The sequence below is a fragment of the Agelaius tricolor genome, unplaced genomic scaffold (genome assembly GCF_023055355.1).
Source record: "Agelaius tricolor isolate 1412-34295 unplaced genomic scaffold, bAgeTri1.0.p SCAF_2, whole genome shotgun sequence".
In the NCBI taxonomy this organism is placed as follows: Eukaryota; Metazoa; Chordata; class Aves; order Passeriformes; family Icteridae; genus Agelaius; species Agelaius tricolor.
In genome coordinates, this window is record NW_027269262.1 from 7,114,136 (window position 1) to 7,141,826 (window position 27,691).

At 41.3% G+C, this 27,691-nt stretch overlaps 3 protein-coding genes across 9 annotated transcripts in view; 2 read left to right on the forward strand and 1 right to left on the reverse strand.

The window, feature by feature from the left end:
• STMND1 (stathmin domain containing 1) overlaps positions 1-16,181 on the forward strand; it is a 37,339-nt gene extending 21,158 nt beyond the window's left edge. The window contains 1 exon segment of the mRNA XM_071450038.1: positions 15,891-16,181. Within this exon segment, the coding sequence (XP_071306139.1) occupies positions 15,891-16,181 (291 nt within the window).
• LOC139602107 (serine/arginine repetitive matrix protein 3-like) lies at positions 13,912-17,526 on the reverse strand. The gene is made up of 3 exons (XM_071451645.1): positions 17,256-17,526; positions 16,591-16,645; positions 13,912-16,046 (listed from the first exon to the last, which is right to left on the reverse strand). Exons 1-2 carry the CDS (start codon positions 17,511-17,513, stop codon positions 16,592-16,594), a joined length of 312 nt encoding a protein of 103 aa, XP_071307746.1. The 5' UTR covers positions 17,514-17,526; the 3' UTR covers positions 13,912-16,046; position 16,591.
• RBM24 (RNA binding motif protein 24) lies at positions 16,411-27,376 on the forward strand. Of its 7 annotated transcripts, none has more exons than XM_071451622.1 (6): positions 16,411-17,013; positions 17,525-17,648; positions 17,851-17,968; positions 18,756-18,810; positions 19,168-19,282; positions 25,256-25,359. In XM_071451622.1, the coding sequence occupies exons 1-5, from the start codon at positions 16,846-16,848 to the stop codon at positions 19,255-19,257; spliced, it is 555 nt and encodes a 184-aa protein (XP_071307723.1). In that variant the 5' UTR covers positions 16,411-16,845; the 3' UTR covers positions 19,258-19,282; positions 25,256-25,359. The 7 variants fall into 7 exon arrangements, with proteins under 7 accessions (XP_071307723.1, XP_071307732.1, XP_071307684.1 ...); XM_071451631.1 differs by having other exon boundaries at positions 19,168-19,298; positions 25,256-25,346; XM_071451583.1 differs by lacking the exon at positions 19,168-19,282 and having other exon boundaries at positions 16,414-17,013; positions 25,284-27,376.
• Positions 27,377-27,691: the final 315 nt, after the last annotated feature.

Genomic DNA, 27,691 nt, shown 5'->3' on the forward strand with positions numbered 1-27,691 from the left:
CCTCAGGAGGTGCATTTGTCTCTATGGTGAAGAAAATGTATTATCACAAGTGTTGCCTTTGAGCTCAGAGCTGGATAAAGACCAAACAGACACTGAATCCAGCAAAATTTCAGCATCCCCCTCTTCTTATCCTCTGACAACTTTTTTCTTCCAAGAACCAGTCTGCTTCCAAAAAGAGAGAACTGAATACTGACCAACACACTCCTTGCTTCCAGACTTTACATGACAACTGCTTGGAAAGCAACACTTGAAGTTTGTTCTATTGAGGACTAGTCTCAAGTCTAGTGCCCTTGTTAGCCAAATTGGGACTCCACTTCTTGTGAGCCCGTGTCTCCTAATACTGGCATAGATAAATGGCCTCTAACTGGGCTCTCCATTTTGCTCCTAACATTACAGACCCCACACCGAGACACAACCCCCAGTTTCAGAGCTGGGGACTGGCAGAGGGCTGTGCAGTGATCCTGTTGCTGCTGAGTCTCAAAGGAATGAAGGGGGTGACTGATTCCAGTACGCTGGCAAGCCAGCTAGGACTCCAGCTCCTGACCTCACACCAGCTTCCTTCTGGGTGCCAGCTGCTGACTGTGGCTGACTTACTCACTCATGAGAGCCAAAGGAGCCAGGACCCACAGGGTATTTCACTCTTAAAACATCCTGCCATGCTGCAGAAATGCAGGCTTGTGGAATAAAACAGACAGTTAAGCAGAAGATGGATACTTTATCACTTTCCCAAAATGGACGAGCAGAAAAATCTCTAGTTGCCTTTCACAAGTCATTTCATGTTACTTCTCCTGCATTGCTCTGATGTTTTTGTTTCAAAGAGAGTGAGGGTTATGTGGAGTTTTGTTTCTTTCTTTATTTTTAATTAGCACCTCTGGGCAGTGACCCAATCAAAGCCTCATCTCCCTAACAGAAGGCTGTCTGACCACAACTTGCATGTTCCAATTTTCATTCACAGGCAAAGACTATCTGTTGTCCAAGTATTTTTACTCTGTCATAATCAAAATACAAATTGTTGCTTAACTTAAAATAGACATGTCAGAAACACTTGACATGACCTGCATACCTGTCAGCAAGTGATAATCAAATTTCCTTGCCATACTAAAGTTGGGCAGAAGACATTTATTTAAAAAAAAAAACAACCCAACCTATCTAGTTTCCATATTATATTGAATTTCTGAGAGACAATGGGAGTTTTTCTTTTATGCAAAGGAGTCTAAAAGGAGTACAAGCAGTTAAAGGGATGTCTGCTGCAGCTGGGACAAGGGTACAACTTCTCTTTGAAACAGCTTACATGCAGCATTACTGAAACTTAAAGAGCAGAGGTGGAATTATTTCTCTGCTTTTTCCATTTATTGATTATGCAAATACTGTTTCCCTTGTATAAATATTTAGCTTCTCTATTTCTCTCTGAAAATCAAACAGCAGCAGGGCTAGAAAAGCAGGGAACTCAATTGTAAAAATGGCATTACAGTGTATTTGTGAAAGTTGAGAGCACAAATTGTAGTGCATTTTTAATGAAAGTAAAACCCAAACTGACACTGTGCCTTAAAAAATTATTGGGGAAAAAATGACACAGTGCCAAAAGGAAACTTCCTACAGAAGAAGATGATTTAAAAAAAAATGTGGTGATAACATGGCAATGTTTAGCAGAAAAAGATAAAGGTATTAGGAAAGATAAATTATTCCAGTTCTTTTCTGCATAAACTTGCACTGGAAGTGTTTGCCAGAAACAAAAAGCTCACCCCAGGAATACAAACAAATAGGCCTCTATAGTACAGGGTTAAAATTATCAATGTCTCACTAACTTGTGATCCAGACTAAGCAGGGCATTAAAAAATCCAAAAGAGCACCGCTTCTTCTATTCCTGAAGAGACTGAAAGGGTACACTGACATAACAGTTTCCAACAGCTGTGATAACAGCCCGTGCAGGGTCATGCTGGAGCTGATGGACAACAGCCCCTTGCACACAGAGCACTGGAGCCGTGCTTTGGGGGCTGCCTGTTGCCAGGCTCAGCTCTGGTTACCTTGTACAGTATATCACAGACTAATCCTTCTGTACTTGTCTGATCCTCCTCTGAGGGTTCTCCCCCATCTCCTTTTCTGGTTTTGCCAAGGCACAGGAATGCCTGTCCCTGACTCCTTTACTGGATTTTGCCTGTTTCAGCTTCTGACGCAAAATGGCCCTTCCTCGCCCAGAGGTGTTGTGAGATGCATAGAAGAGGGCTTTTCCTTTCCCCACTAATTGCATGGGTTTGATATGTAAAAGTTACAAACCTCTACTAAATACAGCACCAGAACAAATGATCTCTTGTCATGACATTGCTGCTCTAAGACAGGAACTTACTGGGTTAAAATCTGAGACACTTCTTATTTATTTGAACAATCTCCCACTAAGTTCAATGCAACTGTACTGAGAGGAAACTACAGTGAGGACTGCTGAACAGAAAAGCTCACAATTATCAAGTAATTATCCCAGGAAACCTACTGCTGAGGAAGACACTGTTACCCTTGATCCCATGAGACACAAGGATCATGACACAGCAAGATTTGGCCCTCTTTGCTAGCTTTAATCCCAGCTCTGGGAAGACCGCTGTTCCTCCCTGAAAAGCCACTCCATGGCAGAGAACTACAGTAGCACATCCCAGAATACTTCAGCAGGGTAAAATGGAGGGCAAGCTGCCCACAAACACACATGGTAAGTAAGGAAAGTAGATACCAGGCCTCCTTAGCTGATGAATATTCCAAAATAAACGTCACAGGAAGAGACCTTTCTCCTGTCCAGCAGCACAGCTTCAAGAGGGGCATTTGCAGATCAGGTGTTGCCATGGGATGCCTTCAGTTACAGTCTCAGGATGTCTTGACTGTTTCCTGTGGATTCACAGAGCAGGTGAAAGAGTGAATTCTGAACATCTTGTCCTCTCTTTGTATGTAGTCTGAGGGACCTGGAGTCTGACTCTTCATAAGTCTAAAAAAGTTGCAAATACCATATCATTTCTGGCGGGAGGAAGTGCGACTGGCACCCCAGGGAGGCTGAGGAGCATTAAAAACTAAAACCCAAACCTGACTTTTTTTGCAAAGATGCCACCTGGATTCTGACAAAAACAGATTTGCAATGCAAATTTGCATATTTTAGGAAAGTCTGAGTGCAGAAGGTTAGAAAGGTGTCAAATATCTGATATAAACTATGTTCTGAAAATACGTGGAAGTAGTATGGATAAAGATGATGTCGGAGATGTCAACCAGTTTTCTGATTATTTGTCTTTGCAGATGGCACTTTATGTCAGTGTAATTTTTAAGCTGCTTCTGGAATTCTCCCTTTCTGTTTCTCCAGATTCAGCTGTCCCTTGCAATCCTATCACTCTGGACCACATCCTAATGCCCTCTGTTGTGCCAAATGGGGAGAGAACCAGTTGCATATGTCATGCTTTACAGGAGGGGATAAAACCTATGAAAAGCAGCAGGAATTGTAAATTTTTAACCTTTTCTTCTTTCTCACACAAACTGACTGTGATTGCATGAAAAGGCAGAATTAACATGTGAGAATACAGAGTCAAAGGATGTGGAATTCATCTTCTAAGCCAACAATGAAGAGTAGCTGCAGGACTTTTGGCACCTGAGTATGATGAACCTTTCAAGAGCATTTCCTCTTGAAGGAACCTGAACTATTGGAGATTACACATACTGCATACTCACCTTGCACACTTACAGAAAAATTCCCTTTTAGGCAATTGTAACATGTATGTGTTTCAACCATTTCCCTGGCACTAGAATAAACAAAAATAAGGAAAAGAGGGCTGCAGAGGATGATTCAGAGAGGCTGAGGATTAGAGGAAGGAACATGAAACCATGAAAGGTGTATATGCCCATATTTTCTCTAATGGTCACAGCAACTACTGAGTAAGCAAATGGCCACTCCTAGTATGACTAATGGTGTAACTACTTAAGGACTTATTTCCACTGAAGTTTATGAAAGTTAAATCAAAACAAACCACACAGTTTAAAATAGAAATGCTCACTATCTGCTGTGAGCTGCAGCAGACTATTTCAGCCCATGCATGATTTTAAGCACACGTGCAGTTCTTTGGAAAGAGATGCAGTGCTTAAAACCATGTGCTCACATTGACTGCTTTGCTTAAGTGGGGTCTCCATCTGACCATACTGCGCTGCAAATCCAAAGTCTTTTCACTTTACTTTGTAAGCCATTAGTTTTGGCCCCACGGGAAGCTATTTATAAATATCTGAAATAATTAAATCAGATCTGTACAGCAGAAAAAGGAATCAACGAAATATGGTCACTATGGCAACAAATATTTTCTGGATGTAATTTCGCTTCTAATCAGCAATGGCATCCCCATGTTCCTAACAATGGCAAAAGTTGTCAGGCTTTTTTTCTTGTTTGCCTGTTTGTATTAAATGTGTTTTTACAGAGTAAAACAATAAATGTAACGTTCAAGTATTTTAGACAAAGGTCCCTTTTCAGAAATATTTTACACTAGTTGGAAAAAAATATTAGGAACTTGAAAAATAAATCCATTGTTTTCCCATCTTCTTATTGCTCTCCTGCCTCCCTGGTACAGAGCGAGCCTCTGCTAGACTCAGAATATATGAGAATATATGAGAAATTTCATAGGCTGTAACTCTGCATTCAGATATAAAAGTGATCCCTTCACCACCAACAACAGCTCAAAGCAGGTTAGAAAGAAAAACCACCACAAACCAAATTGCTGTTTTTGACAGGCAGTGCTGGCTGACTCTTTTGTCAATATTAAACAAAAACAGAAAATAAAAGGTGCTCACACTTCACCAGACCCCACCTGCAAAATATACTTCTGGCCATGTCAATCACAAAAGTTAGGCTCTACATGCAGTACATGCTGGAAATGTCCAGATCGTGTCCTGTTCATGTACATAGTCTCTGAACTCACCAACTTGGCCACAGCCTCCTTGGAGTTTTGCAAATTTCATGCTTTGTGGATTGGGTCTTTGATAGGTTGTAAATTTCTCAGAGGAGTTTGTGAATTTGTCTGCACTTGGTGGAACTCAAAAACACCAAGGAGTTGTCTGAGCTCGTTTTCTCTTTTATTTTTTTTCCATGAGTACATAAAACAACATTTCAAAGATAGTTTCAAATACCCATCCTATGCATTGCTAAATGAGAGGGCATTTCCAGGACAGGTCTGTATTTCTTCTCCGATTTACTTTCCTGGTTTTTTTATAATCAGTGGCCTCAAAGGTATGCAGTCAGTTCACCTACTTTTTTCCTTCGCTTAAAAACTAACAACTCCATTGGCAGTATCCACCAAATGCAGCAAAGGAGGTCAGTCCTCAGAGATTGTCAAGATTGTACAAGTTTCATGAAAGCAGTTCTTTGGTAGAGAGAAGTGATCTTTTCCATGCCATGACTGCCAGAAAAGTTTGTTCACTTATCAACTGTGCAAGAATCTGTGTTAGCACTGGGGCAAGAGACAAAAAAGTACCCATGCTTCTATTGCCCCACTCAAGGGAAAAGGTTCAGTGGGAGCTGACACCTTTTTTAAACAGTGATATAAATCATGGCTCTTCATGAAATCAGCCTTTGTGACTCCCAGTGCACCTGACCTTGCCAATCTTATACAGATGATTAAATTGTTAATATTGATCATTAAGTAACTCTTCACAGTTACCTGTGCCAATTCAGATGGGAGGTTTTAGATTGAGGTCACTCTCCAGTGTAGATTTATTCATTTATTTATTTATGATAATTATCATGTGATATTTTGGAGAAGAGAAATCTGTTTATGCAAGAGAGGCATTAGGTTTGTAAAGCTCAAGCCACACCCTCCACACAACCAAAACAGCAGCAAAGCCATACAGAGATGCCAGAGCAAAGGATATGCTCAGCAAGCCTCTGACTTGCAAAATTTGGAGGTTGTTTTTCTTCTCTTTTATCAATGCAGGAAATTCATGCTAGCAAAAGAGCTATAGCTGAAATGAGGTATTTAGAAAATCAGCAACAAAATACTTGGAGCTGACATGACTTCTTTCCCTCTGATCTCTAGCCTCCAAGCCCCTCCTGACACAACTCACCTTTTGGATACAGCAAAGAGAGCAAAGGAAACTGATGACCTCTCACCCACATCAGCTCCCACAGCAGCAGTACCAGCGCATTAGGCCAGGTTGCTCTGGGAATATGCAGCTGGATTTTGGCATAATATTTATCTTCTTTACTCATACAGTGTCTTAAAGCAAATATTCCTAGTAAAATTAAATGCTACTAGACTTGTCTTATGTTAAAGAATGTCTTCATGCTCCCCCTGTACATGGGTGAGGGATTCATAAAATCTGAGATCCTTTATGTTGCATTGAGAGGGTACCCCCGCCCTCAGTGTGGCTGTTTGTCAGTGGGGTGACAACTGCAATGCAGGGTTATCTGACAGTTGTTTTCTAATGCACATGCTGTTTCAAAAAGAATAATGTAAATGTAAACAAATGCAAAGGAATCCTGAGGAGAGAAAAATATTTACAAAAAACCCACTTAATTAAAAGCCCACATATTGTTCTGTATTGTTTCACTGACTATATATACATATATATATATATATATATATATATATATATATATATATATATATGTGTGTGTATATATATATATGTTAATTCTTCTAAGCCTCATTTGCCTAACAGCATGGAAACTGCCAGCATTTTAAGAGCTGCTATCAGATAACTTGAAATGACATTAGACAGACCATACAAACAGCACACAGACTCTAGTGACTGTTTGCTTGGATCTGATCTGAGGTGCAGCATGGTTTTGCTACATGTAGATTTTAAGGTTGCTGGACACCGCCTGAGTCCCTAAGCTTCTGTGGTAAGAGAAGTTACACAATATATTGCAAGCAAGGTCAGGGCTCTGAGAAATGTCACATGTTGGGGACTGATCTGAAATTTTTATTTATACCCTTGCCAGTGCAGGGGGCTGTTTTTCCCTCCTTCTATCTTCTCATACTTTGCTGTCAATTCTTAGTCAGTGAGATGAGAAAACTGTTACATAATTCCTGAATTTCACTTTTAGGACTGTTTTCCTGATGCATCCAGGGTCACAGCAGTACAGAGAATCCCCAAGCCAGAACTCCCTGTGCTACACACTAACTCAAAACAATCACAAAGAGAGACAGGCGGTATGGATCTCAACCACAGAGATACTCTGAGATCTTGAAAACACTTGTGCATGTACTGAACTCATTAAAAGGAACTCTTTATTATTTTCTAGGGTCTTTTCACATGTTTCAGAAGATGCCTATTAGGATGACAGCACAGATAAAACCAATAAACTTACAAAGGATGCCTTTACAGAAGAGGGAGGAGAATGGAACAAATCCTCCAGAACAAGCTGTATTTCTAGTACACAACTATGCATCCTTTCACAAAGATTTCCTCCATTTAAATAAGATCATGAAAATATTTTTCCATCTCCTGCATATAACGTCAAATTTAAATTACTCTTCTTACTCACTAGTATTTCTCATGAACTTCTCATCTGGTTGCATTTAGGGTCTCTATTTTTTTCAAGCCAACTGCCTTCCCCCCACCCATCCAATTTTAATAAAACCTGTTAACACGCTTGAGAGTCAAACATGAACAAAAATCTCCCATTCCCTCCAAAGTATGGCATTCATGAAGATGTCATGAATAAATAAACATTCTCTAGTGTTCTGTTTCTTTTGTCTAGCTTATTGGTGTTGAGAAACCCTCTTCTTTATTTATTTATGTTGGTATTTTATTTCCTTATTGAGTTTCAAAGATGAAAAGAGAAAAATAAGTACCAAGGAAATAGCTGATAGACTGAAATGACCAAGAATTTTCCCAGGGATGTTAAAAAAAATGCTTTAATATGAAGATGTTGGTGTCTCATTATTTCATTTAATATACCTGCTTTTAATATGGAATGCATGACATTCTGTGTATGAGAGTAGACAGGAAGCCAGTATAGTAAAATCACTGTGCAGGAATGCAGTTCCTTCTAATTCTGATTTAATGATATTGCATTTTACACCCCTAAATGACTGTTATGCTCTGAAGTGAGGCAATCCTGCTTAGTCCATCCCTGTTCAAATGGTAGAATATGTACAGATCAGACAGCAAGTCAGTTTTGCACCGATCCACTGAGGTCCCCTGCACTTGCCTGCAGCAGATGCAATATCCTTACCTTTCCCAGATTCCCTAGGGACACAGTGCATGGCAACATACTTGCAGCTCCTAGTGAAAAGACAATGTGCAGGATCAAGTCAGCAAGTGGGCTGATCTCTTTATGTCACCTCATACTTCATTACAGATCTTGGTAAATTGAGCAAATCTCAGAAAAATTATTGCTCAGACTCTAATTTTTAAACTAATTGATAAACCTCAGTGAAAATTAACAGACTTTGACGAATGCTAATTGGGTAGGCAAGATGCTTATCTTGGGTCTCAAAATACAGTCTACCTTTTCTGTCTTAAAAAATCCAAGCACTATACCTGATTCTTATATGCAACTAATATGAAATTTTAATTGTTTCATGTTGCCTGGTCCATTTTTCAAAGCCACATTGATTCTTTGGTAGAATTAAATCCAATTTGATCCTTCTACATGGCTTACCAAAGAACAATGTAGTATCTTTTCTACACAGTGTTAACACACTCACTGTATTGTCTCAGCAAAGGTCCTTTCTAGAGGTGAAAATGGAGGAATTAGAGCACAACATGCTTTCTGTGTCCTACTTCATAACCTCACACCTTATATGAACTGTGAAACTTAAGACTAAGGGACAAACATGACAAACCAGCCAAACAGTACTATTTTTATTCTCATGACAAAGCCTGAGTTTGGTTGGTTGGGTTTTTTTACTTCTTTTTAAAGGCAAAAGTCATGCCTTTTCCAACTGAGGACAATAAAGGCTGTAAGAATGCTTAGAAACCTCACATTACCTTACTGGGTTGCAGCAATAAGTATGTAGATGCTACACTGACGAAAGTCCCGCTACTCAAGCGGTAACATGCTCAAACTTCCACTTATTCTGCAAAACAAAACAATAAAAAAAACCAACCTGCTGCATGGTTTTGAAGCTGTAGCCCTTGGGGCTGGAATCTTACAGGTTAAACTTACAGGTAAATTTTTGACAGAATTTGACTTTCAAATTTGTAGGGTAAATGCAGAAAGTAGTGGTGACTCAGTGCAGGCAGAGCTCCTCCCTTCTGAGTCACTTCTCCTTGGATATCACAGGAAGATGGGAGCAGTGCTGTAGACCTGCAGGTGTCACCTTACCAAGGGATCATACTACAGAGATCCTGACCTTTTGGCAGGGGGCGAAGAAAGCCTCCACGATCTTTTGCGCATGGAGGGTTATTCCACTTTAGTGTTTGGGCCAAATTCTAACTTACCTCGTTCCTACCTACCAAAGAAAGACAACAGAGAGGGGAAAAAAATATCTCTGAAGCAGCAAAGATAATGTGGTCTGACAGTCCTTGAAGAAGAGGAATGCTGTGTTACAGAGGAGCGCTGGCCGTACCGCAGCAGCAGGTGGTGAGACTCAGCGCAGGGTAGTAAATCTCTTCAAGGTCCTTCTGGAATGAAGGCACTGAACAGCCATCACAGGCTGCTATTTTTTTTTAACAAATCACATCTAATCCAACAAGTGAAACCACCTAAAAGCTATTGTTATATTGCAGCTATTTTTAGTTGAAGAAACCAAGACTACAAAGTAAACTGGATAGTAAGAAGTACAGACTAAAAATACTTGACAGCAACATGATATCTTTGGATCAGAAAACATGGCTGAGCTAGTAAACAAACTATTTTCTCCTACAGCACAACTCATGAGCACAGGATGGGTGAGACTGGCAATACACTGTCTATCCAAAGAGACAACAGCGCATAAATGGAATGACCTCCAGCTTAAGTCCATCTTCCCTCCTAAATCAGCCCTTGCAAAGAAAGTCTCAAGCTTTAATCTGATTGTCCAAGTCACAACATGAAGAAGTCCTCCACATCCCTATCAAAAGATGTTGTGAGAAGAAGATGGAGCACAAACCTAATTCATCTGCATTTCCTCTACATGTCTTTGTGCCCCACATACCTCCAAAGGAAAGGAGAGGACAGTTCTCTGGAGCAGTTCTCTCTCTTCTTTGCTTATGCTATCATTAGCAGACATCCCTGGGTGAGTGCTGAGGAACACTGAAACCTCTCTTTTCCTCTTAATGAAAAAGTAGTCAAGGGAACATTTTGGACTCTAATTGCTTAAGCAGTGAGGTGAAAGCAAATTTTCTTGCAAACTCAGTTTCCCCAGTACAAGCAATACAAGAAAAACTAAGTCCTTTAAAAAAACCCAAAGGGTTGGGTTGAACTTGACAAATGAGGATGTGGTATTTTCTGGCCATAAATTAGAACCTTCCAGCTCTCTGACAGGAAAGCACAAGTCACTCCTCTGGAGGGTTGAGAGTGCACGAGGCCACTGACACAGCTATTCCTGAATCCAGAGCTGCATTCATGTCATCAGTTTCTCACTAAGGACTAAGGGGCTGAAGCATGTTTGAATGAGCTCTTCTCTGCATTTCTATCCACGTATCCACATTTCATTTCTACTAACCTACTTCTGCTAAGAGATATGCAGAGTTCTATGAGGCTGATGTCTGGCATACAGCTTGTCAACTGCCAGTTTAATCCCTTGTAATAATAACTGGTGACGGTTTAGTGGCTGTCTTTCACCAGCATCCCCATATTTGTTTCCCCCCCACTTATTTGACTGCAGGTCAGATGCAACCTGATGAAATTTGGTTTAATTTCTTTGCTTTTAGCAGTGCTTCACCAGTTTAGACTGATTGAGAATTTTTTTTCTCAACAGTATTCTTTGTACCAGACTTCTTGTTTTGCATACAAAATACAAGTAAATAATGAGTTTTGTGTTTTATCAGTCCAGACTATGTGTATATGGCTCAGCAGACAGGTCCAAGCACTGGTTTTCCCATTGGGCACTATGGTGGGGTGGGTGTACAACATTTTAAAGATGCACAGGAGTGTGCTTAGCAGGCAGTCATTCAGCTATCACACCACATAGAACACCAATGGGATTTTGCAGATTTGTCAAATGTCTGTCTCTTAGTTGCCTGTGCTCAGGACAGGTAAGCATGAGACTCAGGTGTTTCACACTCCAATTTCTAAGTTTTAGCTAGTCTGCAAATCCCAGATTATTGCTTCCCTGACACAACTGCCTTGCTTTTTGTCAACATTAAGAATCATTTTTCTAACCCTGAGTGTGTCACATGGTGGGTGTGAGAGCTTTGTGATTTTGCAGGTTCAGCCTCTGGCATTGGTGCTCCCTCCATTACAGCATCATAGGACAACTTCAGTTCACGCCAGGCACCAGCTTCATTCTACTTTCTGAACTGTTCTAGCACTGGCCAGCACTGTTCAGTGTACCCATGACTTGGTATTCATAAACCCTTTCCCTTGGGTTTTATTTCCTAACATACCTTTTCCTTATGTTCCCCTACAAACACGACATGCATTGTAACTTTTATTGATGCCTTCCACCTCTGGCTTCACTCATCATTCACCCCTGCTTCCCCTGACATGCCTATTATTTTCCTACAGATAGGCAATGTGTCTTTAATCTACAGTTACACAAGCTTTGAATTTTGTTTGCTGGATCACTGAAATTCTGCGTCACCTCTTCCACTGCCCTTTAAAGAGAAAAATATTCCCATCAGAAACTACACCTGGTGGTTGACATTTGGTGATTTAATTGGGAATAAGGATGTTTTCATAGTTGAAGTTCATGTGGTTTAGAGCTCTGATACTGTAACAAAGGGGACTTTGGAATATGGCAATATTAATAGGTTTCGGGGAAAAAAAGAATCCTATGATGAAATCTGTTATAATAGGAACACTATCGGGAAAGAGGTGGTGGAAGCTTCCCCAGTTAGGAAACTTTTAGCAGAAATTCACAATTCAAGAACTTATCCTAGATAAAGATTGTAGATCATCAAGAAGAGTGAGAAGATGATGAGACTTCTAAGTTTCCCTCACTGTGATCTGTTGGAACATGAGTGTACTACCTACTTTATGCTTCCCTAGACAAAGTCAAACTAACACCCATGTAGCACACACTGAGCAGAGCAGAGGTTAGACATTCTGCTCTCCTCTGTAATGGGATGTGGTTGGTGGAAGTGCACAGATTAGCAGACAAAGCTGTGCCTAATGTTATTAGCCAAATGCTTTCACAGAGCTATGGCATTATGGAACTTCAGCAGAAATGTCTCACTGACCCAACTGATAGTCTTGCTAGGTTGACAGAGAAAGGATTACTTTTATTTTCATCCCTGCATAACAAATCATGGTGGTTTATGCCCCAGGCATTCTAATAATAGTGTTAGCAAATAAAGTGTGCATGTAAGTATATGTATATGATGTATACGTATATAGAAATTCCAGCTGCATTTAATTGATGGTGCAGTGAATGTTCTGAAGACCACAATTATTCACTGAAATAAAGCACTAGCAAGAATGACTGGTGTGCAATATAATCACAGGTCTTTGTTGCTTCCAGAAACCTAATGGATGAACACACAACATCCATTGGTTTCCAACATGACAGGCATATGGTGTTCATAAATAAATAAAAAGCATGATATTACAGTTACGCTGATACCACTGAGTGGCAACATTTGGTAAACTGGAAAGCTGTCTATTCTATCCTACCTCGACAGCAAAACCACAAAATCTCTGAGTAAAACCAATTAATTGTGACTGATTAGCTTTTGGGGTTTCCTCCGATTAAGCTGTGTTACTAGGTTCCAAATGAAACACTAGATCACTTTCTCATTTATAGCTTCAGATATATATTTTAAAACCATTAAAATTACATAGAACGTAATTGGCAGTTACAATACCCTTCAGCAACAATACCTCCATACCTAGGAGAGATTCCCAGCAATATATAAGACTGCAGCAGGAGCTGGGTGCCTATGTTCTACTTTGATTTAAAACTGAGATCCTGAAAAGGCCAAAATAGCTGCCTACAGGAACAATCCTGCTCTTTTACAGTGATCTGCTGTTTGGGTAATTACCAAAACATGGGTAACCCTGGTTCAATTTCCAAATTTCCATGTGTTTAGGAACATCAGTTTCACATCTCTCCCAGGAATGCTCTACCTAAACACTCCTCTTCCACATGTTCTCACTTCTTTCCCAAACTGCCACACTTTCACCAGTGGCATTATTCCTGCAAAATTTGCAGCATATAGGAATACATTTCTTTCTGCTACACTTGCATTCCGAAGCCACAACCAGATCCCTAGCAATAAGTATCAGCCAGCTGATCCATCTCAAAACACCAAAATACACCAAAATACATATTAACTTAAGCTCAAGTGGAGAAATGACACCGGTGAAGTTGTTCACAGACTTCCCTTCAGCACAATAAATGTTGTACAGTCCATGCCTTTAAATCTTAAAATCCATTAGTCTGACTGTAAACTTAGCCAGACATCCAGCATGGCCAGGTAAACACTATCCCATCAACTCAAGCTAACTTCAGGCTAATCCTCATCTGAATTCATCCAGATTCATCATTTTCCTGTGGGACCTACAGGTTCTGTAGATAATCCTCACTCTTCAGGCTTTGGAGAAACCTAGCCCTACCACAAAGACATAAGCCCCAGTCAGTCCAGAATATTTTCACAATGGGTGAATCAGAAAGAACTCCCTTCCTAGGCTGTACATGGTAACCTCCTTTGGGCTAAGACTAGCCCAAAATCTGGAGTTAACATATGTTATAGGAGAGAAGTATACAATGTATTCCTGATCACTAAAGTGTTCAAATGGTCTTTAATTAATTTCCATATCATAGAGGTCACCTTTCTCTTTGGGTAAACCTAAAGTGATGATTAAGACTGAGATATGGTTGGAAAAGATTTTTATTTCTGAGGGCTGCTGAAGGAGTAGATAGCCTGATGCTAATAGAATCGTATCAGCCACAGTTAGGTCATAAGATCATGCATCCAAGAGCTGGAGGCCTGTTTTTCACAGGTTATGTGATGCAAAAATAAAGGCTTGTTGACAGTGGACTGAATGGACTAGAGGAGGTTGCAAATGATGAAGTATCACTGGGGTTTAGGTAAGGATTCCTAGGAATCTTAAGGCTGGAAAATCATACCCTAGGTTCTGTCAGGACCACAAAAGCAGAAAAAGGTCTGATGCTAGAAGGGATGTAAGGTAAAACTGAGTTTTGAGGAATTATACTCCAATAGTAGGGGATGTTTTCCCCTTGTTATGGTGTTAGTGATACAGCTCAGTTATAGGAATGAATGGGCTAGAGAACGGTATTTATTCCTGAATTTTACTGGGATTGCCATCATAAATTGAGGGTGCTAATACAGTAGTAGGATGTTGTAGCATAGCTTAAAGGATATATTTTGATCTGTTAATGTATATTTTAATCTGTTAATTTTGATCTCTTCACTTCTGGTTTTACAGAAGAGGATGTGTTAGCCTGTCAGAGTAGGTCAAAAACTGTACTGCAGATATTTTGAATTAGCAGTACAAACAAGGGCTGCATGATGAACCCTACCTACATGCAAGAAGTTTGTCTTTTGTTGAGACATAGGCATGGAAAATTAGGGTTTTTTTCTGAAAAAAAAACCAAAAAAAAACAAAAAAAACCAAAAAACAGGATTTTTTCTGAGTCCTCAAAGACCTGCTGTTGCTGCTAGACCAAAAAGCTAGATTTTGGTTTTGGGTCTGTCAATGTCATCAGTCTTCCCCTTGGGCTGAAAAAGCTGAACTCCTAAATACATCTGCAAGTATTTCTGGGACAGCCAAATGTTGCTTTTCTGGCCTTAATACAGGAGTTTGTGCAATGACTGGAAAGCCAGGCTAATTCACTCTTTGTGCAGACACCACAAGACACTCAGGAGTGCTGGGCACAGCAAGGGAAAGGAAACATGATGGGGTGGACTGCATTTGGTTTGAGATTAACGTTTTAGAAGTTCATCTTCCAGGTCCGCAGGGGTCTGAGAAGGTAAATGCACTACTAAGTGAGCTGTGTGCTACAGGGCTCCATTGAGCACTGACACCCTTAGCTGGGCTACTATTTAAGTTCAGGTCACTGGGCTAGAGTTTAAAGTTACAATTAGCCCTCGAAACAGAAGTGGCTGGAGTGTCAGGTTTAACACAATGTTCCAGACCAACAGGAGAGTCAAGCTGGAAGACATCTGGGGACAGAGTGAGCTGACCTAACTGAATTCAGGTGAACATTAAGGGCTTGTCATAATTTCAATTGAAAAGCAACATTTATGTCTCATCCTGTGGGTGCTGCTGGATTTCACTTGAGTTAGCCTTAACATGTTAAACCAGATTTAATCTGGAGAGTCTGAAGAGTCAAGTAGGGTTTAGTGACAGCATGGCTTAGGATCGGTATAGGTATAGGCCATTAGAACTAGGAAAACTACTGACGACAAAATCAAATGGAGAGCTAAGGTTAGATATGGGCAAACAGGGCCTGAGTTTGGGGCTAAGTGCTCTCATTATGGTTAATGTTTGGTACCAGAGGGGCTGAAGAACTTAGTGAAAGTCTGTCCTGCAAATGATTCACTGCTCATTTTTCTAAGCATGAGAGTCTTCATAGGGAAAAGCCTAGCAGACAGAAGAAGAAGGTGAAAGAGGAAAGAGACACACAGTACTCATCAAGACTTTGGGACTGCAAGAGAATGGTTTAGAAGTCTATACACATACACACATCTGTTTTCCCCAATCTTTAACTTTCATCCCATCCTTCCCGTCTCCCTGTGAGTCTCCCTTCCCCCCAACTCCCACAGTCCTCTGTCTCTTCATGTCACACAGACATTCCTTTCTTTATGTTTCTCTTCATCCTTTCCAGTCCCAGCATTGGGCAGAGGCAGAAAAAGAAGAGAAAAACAAGGGAAACAGCTTTACCATTTTTTTTCATCTTGTGACCAAACGAACAGCAAGAACCACAACCACCAGCACCACCACAATAAAAATGGACGTGTTGCAGCACCGTAGTCTCGTTAGCCTGTTGAGAGCAGTAAGTGAAGGTTGCAGAGGTTTGACCACAAGCCCTCGGGGAGGGATCGAAGCATTTGAGGACCGCCAGCAGGCAGTGAGCCGGCTGTGCCCGCGGGCTCTCTGGCCGACCGGGCACCTCTGACCCCACCGGACCATGTCTCCTGGCACTTGCTGTTTGCAGCAAACCTGCCTCGAAGGGCACCGGGCGTCCCCGAGGGGCACCCCTGAGGCCGCCCCTTTGCCTGGCGGCCCCGAGGCCCGGCTGCCGCCGCACGGGGGGCATCCAGCTGTTGCCAACAGCTGTGTGTCAGCCCCGGCCGCGCCGCGGCCGAGCGCGGGGTCCGCCCCGCCGGCGTCCCCGCCCCTGCGAGGAGGAGGAGGAGGAGGAACCGAGAGTGACCGACCCGGTGGCTTTTAGGGGGGAGGCCACTCAGTTGTTAGAGCCCAGGCCCTGCACTCCTCTTCCAGCTGCTGTTTCTGCTCGTTTCCAGCACTACGGCCGCCAGGCTGGCTGCTGCCCGGCCTCCCCTCCTCCTTTTGCCGGTACCTACCTCAAAACCGCCCGAGGCTGCGAGGCTCCGCTCTTGAAGGAGGAGGAAGCTGGGTCTGCAAAGGCAGAAGGGAATTGCATTGTAGCTGGGTGGCGGGGGGAAAACGGGGGGCGGGGGAAGAGAGGAGAGAGGAAAAAAAATTAAAAGGAAAAAAGGAGCGGGGCTGAGTCTGGAAGCGGGTCTCGCCGCCCAGGACCCGCACGCCCCGGCCGCCACGCGTGGGTGCAGATCGCGGCGCGCAGGGCCGGGCTGAAGATGCACACGACGCAGAAGGACACCACTTACACCAAGATCTTCGTCGGGGGCTTGCCCTACCACACCACCGACTCCAGCCTGCGCAAGTACTTCGAGGTCTTCGGGGACATCGAGGAGGCGGTGGTCATCACCGACCGGCAGACGGGCAAGTCCCGGGGATACGGCTTTGTAAGTGCCGGGGCGCGGGGCAGGGCGGTGGGCGGCTGCGGGGGGGCATCGCGGGGAAACTTCCGCGGGGGCCGCTGTGAGAGCTCGGGGGCCGGGAGGGGCTACCGAGCGTCCGGCTTTTTGCTTTTCTCTCTTTTTTTTTCCCCCTTTTTATTTTTCTCTCTCCCTGCTGGGGAGTTTGGATAGAGGCGGAGGGGGTGGGGGGGGAATTACTGAATAAGGAGATTGAGGGGGGGAATTACCCAATTCCTCGCACACCGCCGGCGCGCCTGTTGCTCGCTGATACGGCCGCTGCGGGGTTTATCTGCCGGCGGCCGAGCTCGGCCCGCGCCCTCCGCCCTGCGCCCGCCGCGGCTGCCGGCGCCCTGCTCCGCTCGGCGGGCGGGCCGGGGCCGGGGTCCGGCCGAGGGCCCCTCGGCGCCACCCGCGGGTACGGCCGGGTCGCTGCTGTGGGCGGGAGGCTTCCCCTTCCCCGCGGAAAGGGATCTAATGCGCGGCATCGCCCGTTAAGGTCACCATGGCTGACAGAGCTGCTGCTGAAAGGGCTTGTAAGGACCCCAACCCCATCATCGATGGCAGGAAAGCCAACGTGAACCTGGCGTACCTGGGTGCCAAGCCGCGGATAATGCAGCCAGGTGAGGAAGCAGCCCTGAATGGCTTTTCTCTCCGTACCTCAGGTTTCTGAAGAGAGTAAAACTTCAAAAAAAAGGTAGTGCTGCCCTCCACCTTCCTGAAGTACACGCACAGTTAGGCGTGCTTTGGGTTTGATGTTTAAATGCAGCATGTAGTAATTTTCTGGCTATTTTGCACATGTGCCTTATTTAAAAAAAAAAAAAGCGATCAAAGATAAAATATCTGGAGTTCCCCAGGAAGACTTCCACAGCTCAAACACTTCATTGGTTATTCCTGCTGCTGGGAATGTGGTGGCGCTGACCATTTACAGTATCGTTGCAGGGTAAGATTGGCCTAAGAGTGAATCGCTTCCAATGTGTGCGGTCTTATTACTACAAACAATATCTTAATACAAACTTCTCAAGCAAATGGGAGCTATTATGCAGATTCTAAAATGAAATGGCTTTTCCTAAGACCACATCTGAGACAATCTGATGTCCTAGCCGCTTCCCAGACTGCTGCTTTGCAGCAAGAGTGAGAGGAGCATGGAGTGTGTGCACATTTGTGCTCTAAAGGAGGTCATTCTGAATTTCCCCGTGTTTAGCCTGATGAACACTTGTGCGAGTAATTAAGTGCCCGCCAAGGAAAGACAGGGTTTACCCTAGGGTGTCTGGAGAACAGAAATGAAGTTGGGATTTGACCCCCTGTGCTAAGTCCTGATGAGTAGGGGTGACTTAAATCTTTAAGTCTGTAGAAATTACACAAATACACCAATGAATGGAAAGTACCACACAGTCATTCAGATGTTAAAGTTAGGGATCCAAATGGTGCACCATGTAAAATGTGAACAAAAACTCTGTACTTGTTTAGAAAAAGTTATTTTCCTAAACATCTCTACGAAAGCGTATGCTTTACTGGTTTAAGTTCTGTGTGTGTGTGTGTGTGTGTTTGTATGGACTGATATATTTTACTTTATAAGTTTTGGTTCTGCAGCCTTTTAGCTGTTGTTACTGCAGGCTGTTAGTAAAGGCTCTTACTCTGCGTTTTTTTGTGTGTGTGTGTATACATATAGCATAAATAAGTGGCCAAAAAGCACCCATACAGAGAATGCGATGTGTTTTTGTTGGTAGGTTTTGCCTTTGGTGTCCAGCAGCTTCATCCCGCTCTCATACAGAGGCCTTTCGGGTAAGTCTCAATGGGACCTCAAACAGGGGAGGAAAAAAAAATCTTTTTTTAAAAAAAAAGGAAAGAAAAAGTATGATTGTTGAAGGCCTCTTGCAATAGCATCCTTAATGCTGGCCAGCAATGCTGAAGCTCTCAGATTTATAAATGTATACTCATAAATGCGCTCACCTTGTCGGTCATGTTCTAAATGCCGCAGCTGAGTCAAGTTGTGTGGGACGTGGCCCTTCCGACTAAGCACTCCAGTCCCACATGACCCTATGATAAAACAAGGAGGTATGACTTGATGCAAGATTGCTGTGCCCCATTTCTCTTTTTTCAGCTTGACTCAATGTTATTTATCTCTTTCTAATCTGACAGGGATCGTTTACAGTTAAGATAACTGATCAGAAGGATATGATGATAAGAGGTGGAATAGTTCTGTTTGGAATTAAACTCTGTAACCAGTAGACTCAAACACAAACAAGCTAAAATGGTGATTAACGATGCATGTATGTTTTTTCATATAGTCAATAGACCTCCGTGTGCTTTTTTTTTTATTTATTACAGTAATGAAGTGGTGTTGATAGCTAAACTGTGTGCTTTTATTTAATTGAAAGAGCTGTAGTGAAAGTTTTTTGGGGGGGATCTTTTTTAATTTTGGTTTTGTTGTTGAGGAGTGACTTTGCCATGGGGAGCAAAGGGCCTTTTTTTTCCTTGCTTTCAAGCTGTAGCCTGTGACTTTTTTAACCATATTTTGTAGTGAGTGCTAAATTGTGTGACTTCTTGATTTTTAAGTAAATCAACATATTGCTTGCATGTTCATAATTTTTGGGAGGTTTGTTCTTGGGAAGGGTGTGGATCTCCTTATTAACGATGTGCGTCCATTTGGGCTTTCTAATTTGAGGGGATTTTTTCTTCAATCTGTCTTTTATATGTAGTGCATTTCTCCTGAATTTGAGTATAAACTATTTCTAAGTGGATCTAACTCTTGCTTTTTATAGGCATATCATTAGGAGTTGAAGTCTGCTTTAAGCTTTCCGTAGCGCCACTTCACTAATGCACAGTGACTGAGAAACTCATTGCAAAATAGTGCCTTTTGCTAATTAATGCATAAGCTAACAATTAAGTAGGGAAAATGTGTCATATATGTATTTTGTTTATTTGGTTAGAATGGCTTTAGAATATCATACTTACCTGTTATTTAAGCAACAACAGCTTCTCAGTAATTTGATTTGTCAGAATGGAAGGAAAAAACAGTTCCTATCCTGAAAATGACAGGAAAAAGTTTTTCCCTAGAAACTTCATTTTAAAAGAGCATGCTGATTCTTCCAAGAGTGGGGAGGCTGTAAAAACTGTCTTTTTTTTTTTTTTTTTTTACCTTGTTATGATTATCCTCTACTGTATTTTGCTTGCTTCTTTGAAGTGTGAGATGACAGTGGGTATGCAGTGTGATCAGTTTATGATGCCTGCACTAAGGTAGGCAGGAGGCAGAACACCTCCTCTCCAGAGCTGTTAAAACACTTGTTGAAAAGGGAACTACTGAATTGTGCAGGGATCAGCTGTGGAGAGACTGAGTATTTGCTGAGCACAACAGAAAGGGAGGATCTGTGGCAGTCCCTTGCTTAAAGGACTCTGCAAATGTAGGAGTCTTTCTTGCTTTCCTTACCCAAAGCCAACAATAGATGACATAAACCATATTTAAGTCAGGGAAATCCTTCCAGCAAGCTGAATAAGGTTAGATTTCTAATGCATTGCACATAAATCTGAAAGAATGTTGGTCACAGAGTCATGTATATATGAAATTGGTAATTTTTCATTCATCCTTGGCTGTTGCATTTCTTTTACTATGTGTAAACAACAGAGATTACCAATCCTTCTTCCTCCTCAGAATTTCCAGTGACCTGTACCTTTATCTAAAGTAGGTAGTTCAGATTAAGGAGAACAGCATTCATTAGGATGAATGAACATGTTCATTCACTTCATTGAAAGTAAGAGGAGATGTTTCAGCACTTATTTGAATCTCCTTCTGTTGAAGAGTTCACTTTTGCTGTGCAGTTTGCATTGAAATACATGGTCACCCTAAAGCCTTTTTTCTTCCTGTGCAGTTGCACTTTGGAAGTACACTTCCTTAATACGCTGTGTGAAACAGGCTTTAGTGGTGATTCAGTGCCAATACTCAGCTAATCCATACACAAAAGCTTCAGATGTTTTGTGGTTGAGTTTTGGGTTTTTTCCCTAACAGTGCAAATTAGTGAGGTGCTGCCATATTTTGGTACGGTCAGCTGTGTTTTAGAATCACAGAATCATAGAACAGCCTGGGTTGGAAGGGACCTTACAGATCATGTTGTTCCAACCCCTGCCATGGACAAGGACACCTTTCCCTAGACCATGTTGCTCAGAGCTCCATCCAGCCTGGCCTTGAACACTCTCAGAGACGGGGCATCCACAACATAAGGTTTCACATCTATCAAATAATAAACTTAAAATAATTTGATTATGTTACATTACTTTTAATGAGAAGATGCAGAAGTTCAATATTCTGACTTAAGTACAACACAGTTGTGGTGGAGGGAGACAGAAACTAGATTAGCTTCAACGCATGATACATTTAAAATGCAGGGAATTTTTTTTTATTCAGTGCTGCAGAATAACATTTCTACCTGCTCTTTACATTCAGCATCTATCTTATGGTGATGTGTTTCATTGAAAGCTATTTGATCACAGAATTGGTTATTTATACAGCTTTGTTTTCAGGATTGTTTATAAAATACTATCCCTGAATTCAACAGGAATTTATGGAGGGGGAAGATGACTTTGCTTCCCAAGATAGCTTTTCGTATTTTGCTGATGTAATTTTTACTTTAATATTGGTGGGAAAATTCAAGGTTATTCAGAGGTACTGCTGAAGGACATAACTGGTGTGGAGATTTTTTTATTTTCTGTCTAAAACCTGTACTTATATCAAAATGAAAACATACCCATTGTTTTCAGTAAGACCAGAGTTAAATCCAAAGTTATTTAGCCCATTATCAAACAGTTAGCTGATACAACATGCTTGATATCTTCCAAGATTTAGGCAAATCTGCCTTTCTTAAGAGAGAAGGAAAATCCCCCTCTTGAGTTTTTGATTAAAAGATCTGTATAATACTAGACTACAGATAGTCTGAAAAGAGGGAATGAAGCTGGAACAGTCAGAAGTTAGCCTGCTGTTACGTCCTCTTAGTGGTTATCAGATAAAAGGAAACATAGTAAGGGTCTTGTATGTTTAATGTTTATGCAACCTATTTCTCTTAAAAGGAGAGCTGTTCATTGGTGAAAATCTGCTCTTTAACTATGCTTACAAAAGCAAACAATGCCATGCAAGGGCCAAAGAAAAACATTTTTTTTAAAGTTGAATATCTAGTTTTTTTGAGAACGTAATGCTGAGAGTTAAAGATGCACTACTCCTGCTGAATTTCTATATGCCACAGCTCTCTGCATTAATCTCAAAAGTCTTCTTTCGTTTGAAATTATTGTTCACTTTATTGTTGCCTATAGGATTATTCTTGAGGTCTTTAGTTAAACATAAATCTTCTGTTACAGCAACAAAGAAAGTCTTAAGGCATGTGGCAGGGATGTAGGTCATTGAATTTTGAGTATCTCAAAGCTACAGTTACTGCTAAAGTTAAATACGGCTTCTATTTTCCTTTATTGCAAAAGCATAAAACAGTAAATACACGTTCCAAAATAAAAACTACTGCCAGGAAAGAGAGCTTAAATCCTGTCAATTTCTCACACTATCACTCTGAAAAGTAAAGCAGCAGCTTTTATTTAAAATGAAGGACACTAAGGATTTCTAGTGTAACAGGGAATTGCTTTTTCAGCTTTTGACCTGGCAGAGCATGAAAAGCAGTTGGGTTCTGAATGCCTGAGATCTTCGTGTCCTGGCCTCTGCAGTAGGTAGAAATTTACTTTGGCCATATAAAGCCATTTTACTTGACTGAAAACAGTTGTAGCATGACAGATGATCAAAAATAGCCCCACTGCAGCTTATGCTGTCAATCATCATGTGTTAAATGGCATGGTGGAGAGGAGCCTGCACAGGGTTTATGTTTATTGTAGGGTAAGATGTAGCAAACAGATAATGTTTCATAACTTCACCACCTGTTAGTTTCTTGGCTTAAATAAACCAAGTCACAAGAGCTTAAGTAGAAGCACATGTATCTTTCTGTCTTTTTCAAGGATATGGCCGAGTATCCAAGTGTCTTCAGAAAATCTTAGTAACATCAGTTCAAGGCAACACAAGCAGCCTGAAAAGCTTTCTTATTGTCTCTTCTGTTAGAATTACTCTCTTCCATAAGTGCTGAATGTAAAGATTGCTTTGATGTGGTGTTAAATGGACTCTTCGTGATGCAAAAGAGGCTCTCTGTGACTTCAGATTTGTTTTTATACTTCTTTCCCTAAACGCTTAAGAAATATGGTGTAATGTTTATTAGAATTGTACTTGGTTGGTGACCAATACAAAATGCTTGCTTATGCTCATCCATATGGAGAGCTCAGGTAATGATGTGTATTTAAATGCACAGAGCCAGCTTAAGTATGCTTCAAATGCACTTCTGGCTAATCACTTCATAAATTAGGTGAGTGTTAAAAACCCAACTTACGGTTTCGTTTTATGTTTTCTTTCCCTTCCCAATCCCTCCCTATTTGTCACTATTTTTTTTCCCCTTCCCACAATAGGAAATGAATTTCATTTACATGTTGGGTTTTTATGATTGTGGTGTTCATGTCTTAAACATGGCAACTGAACATTTCTCTCTGCTAATACTCCTATTCAAGCAACTGAGCTCTTTTTTTTCTGAAAAAGAAAACTAAGCTGTTTTAAAGTCTATCACTTATTTTAAACTACGTTTTGCTATGATTCCAGTTGACAGTGTCCTCTCTGATTGCAAATGTTTCCTTGTTGACCCCTTAAGTACATCTTAAAGCTGTTTTAAAAATGAAACAAAAAATCCCCCAACAAACCTTTCCCTGAAATCTTGAATTTGGAGAATAGAAGACACTTTTTACTACTACAGTTTTCATCTGTGCCTAAAGTGTGTTCAAATGTTGGTGCAGTCTTTAGAGGTGAATGTAAAGGTAAAGAAAGTTCAGTATGAAATAGCAGTGAATCTGTACAAGAAGTTTTCCATGCATTTATAGAGATTCACTGGCTGGGAAGGAGTTGCATATATGAAGGACTTCTCTTTGGAAATCCAGATGCAAGACAGGGTTATGAATGTAAAAGTATTTTTTTTAAATCATAATAGAAAATCCAACCATGAGATTAACGTGTATGTACACTTGTGTGCTAAGACAAAGATATGACCAGTTTTTAAAACTAAAGGGCTAAGTAAACAAGCCAAGAAAGCAAATTATGTGACTTGGACAAGATAGGAAAGTGTTTACTGATCTATTCAGAATGGTTCTTTCTTAAACTGTAAATTTGTGGTTTTTTTGCTTTTGTTAAGCACCAGATCTATTTAGACTTAATCTTATGCCCACCTCCCAAAAAACTCTATGCTGTATGTCTTGCATAGAAATAAACAAGCTGGCACAAAACAGGACATCAGTGACCTGATAATCAAACAGGTTTGACTCTTGTGTCCTTACGAACTTTTATAAAAGTGTGATGCACATGTACTTAGGAGTCACTGTTATGGATTTTAATAGCATCTATGTAGCTTCCCCTCAATGGCCTCTTGTGACGGAGTGAGCTGCACTATCGTTCGTTTGGAAAGTGTGATTCTTGCTGTGTTTACCACACTTGTGAACTCTATTTAAACTCCTTTGTCGCCTGTGTTGGTTTTTTTCTTATTTTTAATAAGGGTGACTGAGGTTGCAGAGAAATTAATGTGTGCTGAGTCTGCATAGCAACTTAAGTAGGGTTGCCACAATACACTCTTAACACTCCTCCCTGGGAAGACTTGACATAAAGTCAGAGTTCAATAATTTTGTTGCCTTATTGGCTGTTGTCGAACTCATTACAGTGATGCTGTCAAACTGCTCAGTTACTAATAATAAAAGTACTGCAGGAAGTAATTTTACTAAGAGTAAAATAGTTAAGGGAGAAGAGGGGTAATAAAAATGACTTACAGGTGATTTGAAAAACAAGTTCTGCAATTTTCCAGATGGAATAATCAAGCTTAGTCCTTCAGGATTGTCTTAAAACAGACATCAGTAATGCTGGTACTTTGAATGGCCTTAAAGATAATATCCTCAAGGAACACTGAACACCCCGGCTTAACTCAGCTACAACGCTGTGCTTTGGAGCGATGCATCTCTTCGGGCCAGTGAACTGATAATTGGTCCATTGAGTCAAGTTATTGTGGCAACCCTATGCACATAACAACAACTAAATTGAGTTTGTTTTAGTTCGGAGTATGGATATGACACTTAGGCGCTGACTCGCGTACCGACTCTAACTCCCTCTCCCATCTTTCAACAGGATACCCGCTCACTATGTCTATCCACAGGCTTTTGTGCAGCCCGGAGTGGTAATTCCCCACGTGCAGCCCGCGGCGGCCGCTGCTTCCACCACGCCCTACATCGACTACACCGGCGCGGCGTACGCGCAGTACTCGGCGGCGGCGGCGGCCGCCTATGAGCAGTACCCGTACGCCGCCTCCCCGGCCGCCGCCGCCGGCTACGTGGCGGCCGGGGGCTACGGCTACGCCGTGCAGCAGCCCCTGACCGCAGCAGCGCCCGGCACGGCCGCGGCAGCCGCGGCGGCGTTCGGCCAGTACCAGCCCCAACAGCTGCAGGCAGACCGCATGCAATAGCGGATGGACTCCCGAAGGAAGCTCGCCAGCTCTCTCTTCCTCTTCTCGGCCTTCCAGTAGAAGTAGTTAACAGAGACAATTCGTAGTAACTAAGGAGCTTTAAGGAAAGCGATGCTATTGCGAAACTAAAGATTTTTATTCCGCTGTCTTCATACAGTATGCATCCAAATCTTGTTGTTAGAGGGGAAGGGTAGTGCGGCATGTCTAGTTTCAAGTATCAAGCCAGAAGAAAATGGGGGGAAAAATACTGTACTGTCATGAAAGAGTGGCAGGAGTAGCAATGGGACTTCATCTTTTCAAATGAACAAAAAAGAACCAAAAAAAAAAGCAAAGATGTACCTTCTACAGTATCAGGGAAGCAAAACTGCCTTTTATAAGTAAGAAAATGGTATCTGAAAAGTTTGAACCAGGGAAAAAACTTGAGTCAGCAATATGTAACCTTTAACCATTTAAGAGGAAATGAGCTTAAAGCACTGATTGTCCTTTCTAGCTTTCAGAAGTTGTCTTTGTGAGACAGGACCTTGTCACTGTCTCACTGACGGGCACCGAACAACCCAAGGAAGATGGCCGGCTGGTAAGATGGCGGACAGGCACCAAAGTTATTTTCTTCTCTGTCCTCTGGATGAGTGGAACTATGGAGCAAGTGATGTGGAAGTAAGGGGTGCAACAGCTGTAGAGACAATCAATAACACAGACAGTTCTGGACAGAACACATCACTTGTGCTCATGTGATGAGCTTGTCACATCCTAATCCCTCGCCCTATCCCGTTTCACTTTTGGGAAACTTTAACTGCTGGTGTCAGCTATTCTGATTCTAAAATAGGATCAGCCCTTTACTACAACAGCCTTCTCTTTCTATTTATTGCATCTATTTGTAACTTGTGAATAAAGGCAGGAAGAAGCTTAATTAATTAAAACCTTTTAAGAACTGTTTTAAGGGAATTTTCTTTTCTGAAACCATTTGTACAATTTTAGTATCTATTTCAGGATTATATTTAAAGTATTTATTAGCAAACATACAGTACACAAGGCAACTTTTTGTTACCAAGACTGCAGTTCCTGAAGGGTTAATGGTATGTGATTTATACTGTGCCTTAATTGTTATGCTATTTAAAAAGAAATATTTATTTTGAAAGTTTTACTATGCTGCGCTCTAAAGAAAGCGACTTTAGATGTGACACTGTAAAATTATGTATTCATCTCATGGTATAAATTATTTAGTAGGCTTAGATGTAGCATATTAAATATTAACCTAATTAACTAAGGATGTTGACTTGGATTTATTTAAATTCAGTATGTGCACTGTATGAGGGTACTCTTAAATTAACACTTTTTTAGGTTTTTACATAAAATATTGCTAGTTCATTCTTTTTCCCTCTACTAGTTATTCACGTAGACCTCTCAAATACATTAGTGCCGTTTTCTCACTCATCTGTACGTAGACTGACTATTTTTCCCTTTGCTAGAAAATGCTGCTTTACATTGTCCTGTGAAACTACAATACTTGCAATTTTTATTCTTGACCGAAATGGAATTTAATATTTTACACTGTATTGGATTTTTTTATACTTGAACAATTTCATACAAGGGAAGACAGGATAGCATTTTTATGGACTTTATCCAATGTCACTGGATTTATTTGAAGTATTCTGAATACTAGCCAGTGTTACAATGTAGACATGACTCTCCTGTGCATATTATTTATTCAGTATGTATATTGCTTTACAACATTTCAGATCTCTTAATCTATTCACTCGTATTAAAACAATAAAAAAAATGTTGTCTCATCCTGTCTAGTGTTGTTCTTGCCCAAATTGTCTTAGATCTTGTTTAGTTAAAACTAGAGGAGAAATCTTTTATATAGTTTTCCTGGTCTGTTGCGTGAATAGCAGCATGTACACTGACTTCAAATATACAGATTGATGGGAACTGTATTACATAGAGGAGATTCTGTTGAGGAGATGGAGAAGATCCATTTGAGGTTTGTCATAAAGTAATTCAGAATGGAAGGGACTTTGGAAGGTCTGAGGTCCCTTATGTCTTTGTCCAGTCAGGTCTTTAAAAATCCCCATGTGGAGACTGCACAACACTGGGTATTCTAT

Excerpts from the sequence above, each read along its gene's own strand:
- RBM24 (XM_071451583.1), top strand. The coding sequence starts at position 16,846 with ATGCACACGACGCAGAAGGACACCACTTACACCAAGATCTTCGTCGGG. Across the intron at positions 17,969-18,755 it reads ATTTACAGTATCGTTGCAGG|GTTTTGCCTTTGGTGTCCAG; the intron begins GTAAGATTGGCC and ends TTTTGTTGGTAG. Across the intron at positions 18,811-25,283 it reads CTCATACAGAGGCCTTTCGG|GCTTTTGTGCAGCCCGGAGT; the intron begins GTAAGTCTCAAT and ends GTCTATCCACAG.
- LOC139602107 (XM_071451645.1), bottom strand. The coding sequence starts at position 17,513 with ATGCCGCGCATTAGATCCCTTTCCGCGGGGAAGGGGAAGCCTCCCGCC. Across the intron at positions 16,646-17,255 it reads GGCGGTGTGCGAGGAATTGG|ACCCAGCTTCCTCCTCCTTC; the intron begins GTAATTCCCCCC and ends CTGCCTTTGCAG.